This window comes from Centruroides sculpturatus, unplaced genomic scaffold (assembly GCF_000671375.1).
Source record: "Centruroides sculpturatus isolate CEXI.00-Female unplaced genomic scaffold, Cexi_2.0 scaffold442, whole genome shotgun sequence".
In the NCBI taxonomy this organism is placed as follows: domain Eukaryota; kingdom Metazoa; phylum Arthropoda; class Arachnida; order Scorpiones; family Buthidae; genus Centruroides; species Centruroides sculpturatus.
This window is the reverse complement of record NW_019384718.1, coordinates 300,846-312,970: the sequence shown is the minus strand read 5'-3', so window position 1 is coordinate 312,970 and position 12,125 is coordinate 300,846. Positions and strand designations below refer to the sequence as shown.

At 25.2% G+C, this 12,125-nt stretch overlaps 1 protein-coding gene across 1 annotated transcript in view; it reads right to left on the bottom strand.

Annotated features, from left to right (window-relative positions):
- LOC111627968 (elongation factor-like GTPase 1) overlaps positions 1–12,125 on the bottom strand; it is an 80,328-nt gene that overhangs the window by 41,338 nt on the left and 26,865 nt on the right. The window contains exons 11-14 of the mRNA XM_023371673.1: positions 10,529–10,608; positions 9,117–9,253; positions 6,605–6,727; positions 4,673–4,772 (exon numbers count right to left, since the gene is read on the bottom strand). Of these exons, the coding sequence (XP_023227441.1) occupies positions 4,673–4,772; positions 6,605–6,727; positions 9,117–9,253; positions 10,529–10,608 (440 nt within the window). The remainder of the gene's footprint in view (positions 1–4,672; positions 4,773–6,604; positions 6,728–9,116; positions 9,254–10,528; positions 10,609–12,125) is intronic.

Below are 12,125 nucleotides of genomic sequence, written 5' to 3'. Positions count from 1 at the left end.
ACTTTTACCTATATCTACATCTATCTATTTCTCTATCTATCTATATTCTAGATATTTTACATATTAAAAGCAAAATGTTCCATCACTGCCAAAACCAAAACCAAAAATAACACTTTACAAAGAAGTGCTATAAACAGAGACTCAGCTGTGACTGCCCAATGTAATATAACCAAATCAAACAAGGACAAGTACTTTATCCACACTTTCCAAAATATTATGTTTCAATTTTAATTAATTAATTAATTTTGATTTCATTTTAAATTTTAGTTTGAAGATAAAGGCTGGAGTTTTAATTTTCTTTTTTATTTTAATATAATTTTTAATTAAATTAAATATNTGATGGGACACAAAAAATAAACAATTGCACGAAATCAAACAAAATTTTTTACAAATAAGCCATAAAATGCTAGCTGTCAAAATATATAATGATAATATGGTTTAGAACAAAAATGGCGGAAAAAATACCACTAATCCGTCTAGTGGTAAAAAAAACGAACTTACTTTCCAAACAACCCAATATAAATAATTGTTTTTCATCCTGTCATTGTTTTCTTATTTGAATTTATAATTTAAATTTTAAAAATCTTAAGTGATAACTATAAATGAAGTAAATAAAATATTTTTAAAAATTTATTAGCAAACTAAACTGAAAAAAAAAAAAATTCTGTTCATGATTAATTTAAATTAAATAAAATTTAGGTTCAGCAGTGTTATTAACAGTCAATTTCTTACAACATTTAATTACAATCAAATAATAAATGAAACTAATTTTAAAGATCAAGTTAACATTCCAAGATTGTTGCAATCATGATAAAACTAACAAGATGTGATTTTTAACTACAGTGACATTCCATTAACCCAGCACCATGTCAGTCCCGACAATGCAGAGTTATCAATGGAAATTTTTCTGGTTATTTTTCAATTCCCTGGAAACAATTTTACATATCTCTGCATGTAAAACTTCAAACTAACTTTTTACGATTGTTTAATATGCCATTTCAATTTTTCTAGATTATTCCTATTTTTGGTTAGGAATAATCCGAACACACTAACCAGAATCTTACTTTGTACCTTGTACACTTTTACCTATATCTACATCTATCTATTTCTCTATCTATCTATATTCTAGATATTTTACATATTAAAAGCAAAATGTTCCATCACTGCCAAAACCAAAACCAAAAATAACACTTTACAAAGAAGTGCTATAAACAGAGACTCAGCTGTGACTGCCCAATGTAATATAACCAAATCAAACAAGGACAAGTACTTTATCCACACTTTCCAAAATATTATGTTTCAATTTTAATTAATTAATTAATTTTGATTTCATTTTAAATTTTAGTTTGAAGATAAAGGCTGGAGTTTTAATTTTCTTTTTTATTTTAATATAATTTTTAATTAAATTAAATATTTTTAAATTTAATTATTTTTAGTTTTAATTAACTGGCTACCTAGTTATATGTAAATACAGACAAATACCCAGTGCACCGATACTTCCCCCCAATAAGAGCTTGACATGCTGGCTTATTGTGTTTTCCAGCAGGCCATGTTAACAGAATTTCACTGTATCTTAAATGTTAAAATTAAAAATATAAGATAAGTGTATTAATTTAAATTTATGATTTTTATTATGATAATTAATTATGATTTTTATTTTATTTTCAATAAAATAAAAATTATAATCTACAAATAAAATAACAGAACAACATTTTGAAAAGAAATTCAAAAAATAAAAATTTTAATATTTTATCAGATCTATGGCACTACATTAATCTTTTCAATTGAATAAGATCTGATAATTCAAAAATTAACAACCATCTAAGAGCCAACAAGTTAATTTTACTGACAGATGTAAAATTTTCTTCTTTTCAGTTTAATTCTCTAGTTAAACATAATTTTAAACACTGAAATTTAATATTTTGTTCAGATAGATACTGTTTCTGATTAAGTGTAAATATTTAGTGTATGTTATTACACAATGGAAGATCAATCTCCCCAAAATTATATTATTAATCCACAGGTAGAATGTCACACTGAAAAAGTCTCAAGAGTTAGAAAATATTTTTTTGATTCACTAACACAAGGTGTGTTTCTATTTCAACACTTGGCGGTATTCCATCTTTATTTAGTTGATACGGTTACAAGTACGATAACATGTTTCGGGCACTACCCCTTCAGTCAATGTGAGAGTTGTTCTTGATAACTTGATAAGCTCACCAAAGAAAGTCATCAAGAAAAGTTATCAAGAACAACTCTCACATTGACTGAGGAGGGGCAGTGCCTGAAATGTGTTATCGTACTTGTAACCGTTTCAACTAAATAAAGATGGAATACTGCCAAGTGTTGAAATAGAAACACACCTTGTGTTAGTGAATCAAAGAAATTAAGACAACATGGTTTCAGAAGATTTCAAAATTTCAGTTAGAAAATATTTAATATGTCAACAATTCAGAAGATATGAATTTGTTTGAATCTGAGAAAATTCATATAAAAATATTTGAATTTTTAAATGTTTATTATGTTTGTTACATGGGAAACAAATTCAGAACTGGGGAGAAATAGAAGTATTTCATTGTTACAGCTACTTTCCAATAAAACGACAATCTTAAAAAAAAAGCAATAAACTAACTCTTATTATAAAACCAATAAACATTCAGGCTCAAAATCTACTTATGATTTAGAATTTAGCTATTGTTATACTGAAAAACTTTGCTTTATTCAAATATGTTAGGCAATTGCTATGCAAACTGTCTTCCATTTCCATGTTAGACAGGTTCCCAACTAAAAATATTTTACATATCAAACTATTGTTTTGAGATTTATTTTCCATTTAGGATGTCTTCTGTCTAAAATTAAAATAGGTTTTGTAAAGAGCCCATTTTAATTTTAGACAGGTTTTACTGTATTTATATCAATCAATTTATTTGCAAAGTAATTTATTATTTTATTTATAAATATAACAGAAAAAGCTTTAATAAATTATGTACATTAATATTTTATCTTTTTAGATTTAACATAAGAAAACTGACAAAGCCTAAATAACTAGTAAAAGTGCTTTTGTTCATAATATTTATTATTGTTAAATTAAACATTTCATTATTCAATATTCTTTTATGAATTTAAACACAATAACAGCAACATAATTGTAAAATGTATTCTTCATAAAGCAGCTAAGCATAACATTTGAAACAATATACACAAAGCATATAAAGCTTAGTTCAAAAATTAATATCATTGCATAACTGTGTCCATAATATAACAGTCATTTATTTATATTATATATATATATTTTATTAAAAAATAACTGAAATTATTTAAGCATGTATTATGTAATTATGTAAAAATATATAAATGAAAATCAATTTATAAAATATATATGGTACATATTTCATTATTTAACCTAAAAATTATTTGAATGAAAGCAATGATTCTATGCTAAAAATAACAAAAATTCAACGCAATATTAAATAAAACATGATTTCATTATTCCTAGCATAATTTAATTGCCTAATTTTTAAATACAGTGGGTGATCAGTTAATGAACATAATCCGTTCCAAGACTTTGTTCACTATCTGAATTGTTCGTTAACCAATTATCAATTTACCATAGGTTTTAATGGGAATTTAATTAATTCATTCTGAAGACCCCCCCAAAATAAAAAATATATACTTTCTTACTATGTTTATTTATATGTAATAATAAAAATACATACATAAACAGTCTTGCATTTTTATTAGTCATGTTTTTTCCATTTGAAAGGGTTAAAGAATCTGTCTAATGTTGATTGCTTTTCTCTATTCTTCAGGATTTTTCGGAAGTAATTAATAGCATTGTAATTGTAGAAATCCCCAAGCCTAAACCTGGTTTGGATGCCATTCTAAGACAATTGTTCTGACATCCTCCCACTTCTTCAAAAGATCTTTAATAGCAGATATCAACATTAATCCTCTTTTTTCAGAAGAAAACATATCTCGCCGAGTTTCTTGGTGTTCTTCATTCAAGAGTTCTTGGTGTTCTTCTGTCATCAGATCCATTTCAGGTTCCATTATGAACTCTTCGATGTTCTTTATCTCTCATAAGTGATTTTTGTTACTTCTTTAGCTGCTTGAGTCTTTTCGATTATACTGTATCTTTCTTAGATAAGATTGATCTGCGGCCTACTGTAGACCTATTCACCCCATACTGCCCAGCAACATTAGGCATCTTCTGCCCATTCTCTATCTTTGCTATTATACTCTCACCTTTTGAAAAGAATAACAGATGCAAAACTTAACGAGTGCCTATCCAACAGTCTCGTGAATACATAAAAGAATTGTTTTTGTCAGAAAAATAAAAAGCTGGAATTACAAGGGAAAGTTTCAAAGTTTGGAGTAATACTATCCGATTGGTATACACTGGGTTGAGCATCGATGTCAACATCTCCTGCACTCCGAAAAGTTTCAAATTGTTGCCTAAAGACAAGGGGAGACCAATCAGTATTCGTTATTTTACGTTGCTTTTTCTTGTGTTTATTCTGTGGAGTGTTCGTTGTCTGAACAAAAAAATCTTTTGTGAAAGTGTTTGCTACCCGATTTGTTCGTTAACCGATCACACACTATATTATAAACAGTATACATACATAAGTACAAAACATTTTTAATAAATAACATTAAAAAGTAAACACTATACCTTATTTTGTTTTGTGGTAAAGCTTTTTTATCAACAGAAAACATTTTAGAAACACAAACAACAACAGGAGCATCTGGTGATGAACTACAAGCAAGAAAATCTGAGAAAGAAAAAATTTAAATAAATTTTATTTACTTCTTATTTATAAACAATCAAATGCTAATACACATCATTAAGAATAATTTTTCAATCACTGTAAAAAATTTTGTTTATTGATATTATTTTTACTTCTAATTTTTGTCAAAATTAATTTCATGATATAAAATGTGGTTAATGATAATCCATCAAAATTTTACATAATAAATAGTTTTAAGAAAAGATAATGCATGTTATTTTTTTTTCTTAAAAATGAATTCAGAATTTGGAATTGACCTTGTAAAATTAGTTTGAATATCCTATTTTACGTAACACCAACACAGTGGTATATGTTATATTTTTCTATTAATATTTGATGTATATAGCTATTTAAAACATTATTAGTTTGAATATCAGTCAAATCTAAAAGAGTATTGTATATTTATTTTATGTTCATAATCACTTTTTATATATATGCTTAGATAAAACAAATCATCATCATAAATTAAAATAAGTTTTAAAATACAACTGATAAATCTGGAATAAATAATTTATAAAGAAAAATTTACACTCTATAGCTAACAAGAAAAGTGTTACACATTTTAGTTTCCAATTCAATTGAAACTTGGTGAACATGTAGCTCTAAACACAAACAGCTCCTTGTCCAAATAATAGGATCCATTCTCAAGTGTTTCTAAAAAACAAGTCTCTGAAAATTGAATGTTACTTTATAAATCTTTGAAAGTTTCATACCTCCTCAAAACGGTAATAGCAGAGTGGATAAGATGCAAGGCACTGAAGCTACATGATTCAAATCTCAAAATATAGTGTCTCAAGCATTTATAAAGAAGTCCAAAATTTATAAATTTATAAATGTAATTACAATAGAATCTCATTTTAATGGATTGTGAAACAACAAATTTTTCAGAATAATGGATTTTTCTCCAGGTCCCATCAAATCAATGTAATTTTACCTCTTTTTAGCAGATCCATAACTCAAAATAATGGATTTTTTTTCTAGCTCCATCTTTGGTAAACATTGTATTGTTTTCAACCTTTAATTAATAAGTGGATGTTTCTGGATACTGAATTCAAAAAAGTACATTGCATGCTGTGCAAATTAGGTGAATAATCTTGCAGCCATGCATTAATGCCCTTCTGTAGCATATTGATTAGTGGAGGAAAACTACTTCTGGCTTAACACTTCCATATATGCACATGTGTGCAACAAAGGCTTGTTGAACCTTTGCTGCAGACACATGTTCTGTAATATCGCACCTTGAAATCATGCTTGTATAACAGTAACATTTTGTACTGACGATGCCACCAGAAGAAGCCCAAAAATGTTGCATCATCACAGCATCATCAATGCAAACCAAAATGGACAAGCTTTTTTTTAACATATTGTGAAGTGCTACTGATCACACATACTTTGTCACTTTTTGGCATATAATGTATACAGTTTCTGTCAGCTTTGTTATGGCATAATGTACAATCTTAAAATATATGCATTTATATAAAATAAAAGAGAAATCTCAAGAGACTGAATAATTTTGAGCATAGATGTTTGTTTACATAGATGGTTTAAAACACGAATATTTTTTCAATATAATGGATTTTTGGAAAAAACAGATAATTTTCTGCACCCCAAGCAATCCATTAAAAGGAGATTCTACTGTGTGTGTATATTATAATGTTACAATACTAATAAATTCATATTATATTAAGAATGTTGGGTTTTCAGTAAATTATAATGAATATCTAGTCATANATAATTAAAATTATAATTTCTTAAATATTTAGAATTATTCATTATTCCAAAAAATGACGATAAGTTTTAATGAACATATTATTAACCTTTTTTTAAATCTTGAGTCTGGCTTGGAAGTGAATCAAATCTATGAGTACTTGTACACATTAAACATTCAACTCTTTCTGAACTTAATGAGGCTGGACTTGGTATAATATTACAGAGCATATCTAAAAATAAATTTTTACTTTTATTAATTTTCATAAATAAAACAGAATATAACAAAATTAAATAATTTATCATCAATTTCTAAGAAATAAGCAAAGTCATAATTTTAAAAAATTTATTTTATAGATAAGAAAAAAAAACATTGCATTTACATGATTAATACATTATTTTGTAGTATTTTTGATAAAAAAAATAATGTTTCAAGCATTTTAATGAATTCATCTAAGTCTTTCAATCTGTTTATCAATAACAATCTTAGTACTTGGTATTGATTGATAGATCATAGAAATTAGTAGCAGCTCAAATTTACTCTTAGCAATTTTTAACATGTGATTTCTAGAGAAAGAAAAAATTCACAACTATTAAAATCTCTATTAATTTAAATATTTCATATTAACTTACATATATATATATATATATATATATACACACACACACACACACACATGCACACATATATAGCCAATACATAGTACAAGCAATTGCTCAGTAAAAACAATACTAAATGTTCAGTAACCATACATGTGTACCAGCAGTATTTTTTTAACAAGCACTGTACACTGTAGTACACTGTAGATTTATGCTAATAATATATGCAAGGATTAATTTTTTCCTAAGTGTCATGTAAGCTGTAAAATACAAGTCTGGGAAACAGATACAAAATATTGTATTTACTTGCATATAAGATGAGGTTTTTATTCATTTTTTACTGCTTCAGAAACCTAGGTTGTCCTATACACTTGAGCGAAAGATTCTTTGCATTTTTGCAATAATTTTTGTAAATCAAGTATTCACATTTTTTACCGGATGCTCACCCACTGATGTTTAAAAACAAAACTATTTTATCTGGGACATATGAATTGTTCTTGTGTATTGTCAGGAGTAAAGATGAATAGCAATAGGAAAAACAAAGCTTTTGAATTGAATTCTGAATTGAAATTTCAAAATCACACGGGATCACAATATAAGTTTTAATCCATTCCCATGTGAAAACAGATGATTATTTGGAAATCAGAATTTGGATAAATGTGGATAAGTGTGGATTCAATGGAGATACTCTCCATTGAATCCACACTTATGAATTTCTCCGAATTCCAATTTCTGAATAATCATCTGTTTTCACGTGGAAATGGGAGTAAATTCAACTGTTAAAAATTGGCAAAAAAGGTTCCTGATTGTCCAGCTTTACATGAACAAACTATGTTGTCAATTTTACAAGATTTTTCCTTAAAGTTTAAACTGCCAGTAATTTTTGTGGGACAATGTGTGCATTTATGTGCATTTGATATTTTATTTGTGAATAAATGAAATAAAATTAGAATTGTATTAATAAATCTAATTTTCTTTATTCTGATCTTTAAAGTCACATGTCGTCTTAAATGCAAGATTGTCTTATATGTGAGTAAATATGATATATAGTCAAAGATTAATATTAAGATTGTTTTATTTCTGAACAACAACAGATATGATATGAAATTTGTAATTGCACTTTTAAATAAATGTCATCAAAACTGGGGATAAATTTTGTGGCATCTAATATTAAAATCTCTATTAGATATTCATTGACTAGTGATGTTTGATATTTTGATTTTATACATTTCATTAAAAAAAAAAACAAGTTTGTTCACAAAGATATGGTGAAGAACATTAATGAATTGTTATTTAACTTTTATATTAGAAAAACTGATAAGCTAGTTTAATATTTATTCATTATATATTACATGATTCCATCTCTGAATTTCTTTACACTGTAATTGACTGACCAATCTATATATATAATCAATACGAGTTGATAATGATAATAATAATAATAATAATAAGTGCAGAGTCCAAATGGTTAGAAGCTGAAAGTTGAAATTTGGTACACAGTTAGAGTACATCAAGAGAATGCACACTAAGAAGGGATTTTTCAAAATACCTCTCCACGAGGGAGAGGAACAGGATTAAGGCTTAACAATGGAGGTGTCAACAATGGAATTGTTAAGAGAAAGCAAGGTGCAAGACTACTTTTATTTATATAATTCTCTAATTAGTCTGGAAACAGGGGGACCCAATTCTTGCATTCTGTGAAAATGAGTAAGGTTGACTATAACGTAATAATCTTAATCTTTGCTATTGTTACTTTTGCCCGAGCAACACAGGGCCTACCTGCTAGTTATTTCAATAAAAATACAGAATATAAAATTTGTTTTCTTAAATTTACTTCATATATGCAAATATTAAAATAATGGGAAAAAATATTTCAGAAATATAGAGCATATTAATAAAATTATTGACTTTTAATAGTCAATTAAAAGNATAATTATTTATAATTAACAATTAATAATAATTTTTAATAATTATTATAATAATTTATTATATATATTTAACTAATATTTCACTACGTTATACCTAAAACTGCCTTGGGTAATGAAAGCCACTGACTACAAATTGCTTGCAGTTGTACTCTTGAATCAGAATGTTTGGAATCCCTTGGTGCTATCTTCAAATCAAGAGATTTAACAATTTTGTCAATCATTTCTTTATTTCTAAAAAAGTGAAGTTTTAAATTTTGTAATATATTATGCATAAAAATATATTATCTACTTTCAACAAATACTTTTTAATTATTCACTGCAATACAGACATGTTTCTTTTGAATTTTTAATTAAAGTTACTTTTCTTCTACACAAGAAGGATTAGCAATTACATATATTATTACATAAAACTCATAATTAAAATATATTTATATTTTATTAAAGTATTATCTTTGAATTTGAGAAACCTAAAATTCTAATAAAAAATTTTCCTTAAAAGAATACATATTAAATACAAGAGAATAACATCTTTTTTCATACAATATAACAATTACTATCAAGATATTTTTCTTTTTTCATTCACCTCCTTTTTCTCTTATGTTTTTCAGAACTTATATATTATAATAGTTCTCTTGTTTAGGAAGCCACTAGAATTGAGTGTGATGTCCTAAATAAGAGAACTAATACATAAATAAATGAAAACATAACTACCAAGATAGTTTTAAACACATTATATTGTATCTTTTATTCATTACACTTTGTTTTATTACCAATTATTTATATACATCAAAATGAAAAAATACATATTACAAAATGACAACATAAAAAAAAATGTATCTTTTTCCATAATGGTAAATACAATATTTAAATTAATCAATTTTTAGAAACTAGTAATTCTAAAAATTTAACATTAGAAACTCTTGAAAGTAACAATGAAAAAAAAAAGCAAAAACTAAATAGAACGAGTTGTTTTATGAATGCATGACAAGCAAAAATTTCACCAAAAAGTGAAAAAAATTCCCCTAAGAAAGGTTTTACTTTGTTAAAAACTATTATTTTTTTATTTATTGATTATTTAAAATTCAATAATAACTGTTACAAATAACTAAAGGTATTCCTTGATTAATGTGGTTAACTAATCCCTCGATGCTACCACATATCTCAAAATAGTGTTAGTCAAGTACAGTGGTACCTTGGTACTCAACCAAACAATCACCATCCACTAGAATAGATTTTTCAGTTAATAATAAATATTTTTATTTTAATAAACAAAAATAGCAAATTTGCTAACACCTTATTTGCCAGGAAAATCATGTCTATGTTAGAGAAAGACAACTGTTGAAGCTGCATTAATTAAAAGTTTTTCCACATATAAAAAGGGATTGCTGCAATTAATTTTGCAAATTAATCAAAATCACATTAAGCTAGGAATACCTGTAATTTTTTTTAATTAAATTAAAAGATGTGACTTATTTAAAAACTGTATTTGAATGAAAATTATCTTACCTTTTAATTACAACTGCTTCATAAACAGCCCATATATTTTCTAAAACAAACTGTACAAATAATGGTTTCTTTGCCTTTGCCTGAATTTAAATACATATATATAAAATCTAATATTCAAATAATAAATAAAATTGAATACTTAACAAAAAGAAATAATTTTAATGCTGTGAAATAAAATGTAAGGAAATAGTAAACTATTACTATAATATAATCACTTTTTATTTTTGACAAATTTTAGCATTGTTATTTTTCATTTATAGCATGAACAAATAACTAGTTGACTAACATTGTGTAAATAACACAAAATTGAAGCAATTTTTGCAAGAAATTTTTAAAATTAAATCTTAGAATCTAAATTTAAATAATAATTTGAAAACAATAATCCTAAATTTTTAGATTTTTATATTATAGATGCATGCTTATTCAAAAATTTACAAATTCTCTGCTTATCTTGAAATTTACGATGTAAAATTTAGACACAGTTTATATCTAATTTTAGATGTGCAATATAATATCTGTTTATCAAGTTTGACAGAATCTATTTCAATTCATCAGACAAATTTCAGCTACATCAGGAAGCATTAACCACATATTTATTTTGATTTAAGACAAGATACAAGAATATTTATTCCAATTCATATAAAAATACAATGAAAACAACTAAAAGAATGAAATACTAAATTTGAAAATACTTTAATAGATTAAATTTCTTTAATATTAAATTATTATGCTAATACTTTATCTATAACAACAAATCATAACATGATTCTTGACAAGAAATTTTTATTTGATATATATTTTCATGTTTTCATCTATTATCAAAACTTTAAAACAAACATTAAAAATACAAGATTGCACTGTAGTTTTCCTTTACTAAAACATCATTAGTAAAATTTATAATTAATAAATTTATATAAAAATGGTTTCAATGGAAATAATGCAGGAGAGAAAATATTTATTCAATAAATATTAATGAGTTGTATACTAAACTTTTAGAAAAAATTGAATGTGTACTTATTAAAAATAAGAAAAAATAAAAATAAAAGCCATAGAATTGGTCAATTATGAATAAAAATTGAAAATTACAAATACTAAACATCATTTGATAAATTTATACTTACATAATGACATTAAAAAAGTTTAGAAAGAAATCAAAAACTAGAATTTTAAAACTTATATGCATTTATGTATTATATAAACTAACTGAAATATTTCATTGAAAAATTATTTTATTTGAAATCAAAAAACAAATTATTGTTTATAAATAAATATAATAAACATTTAAAATAATTTTTATAAAGATCAATTGAGAGCATTAATATAGTGATAACAAAAGACACACTAAATTATTAGCAGCATATAATAAAATTTGTAATTATTACTTTATTATTTATTATATTCATTGATAAACAATAACCTGTTTTTGATATCAAAAAAAATAATTTTTCAGTGAAATATTTCAGCATGTCTATCTAATACTTCTTGTAAAATTAATAGTTTTACAATAAGCTTGATAATTAGAAACAAAAATAAACATTAGTTTTGTTTTAATATTAGAATATATAAATTTTTTATTAATAAATAAATAATTTATTAA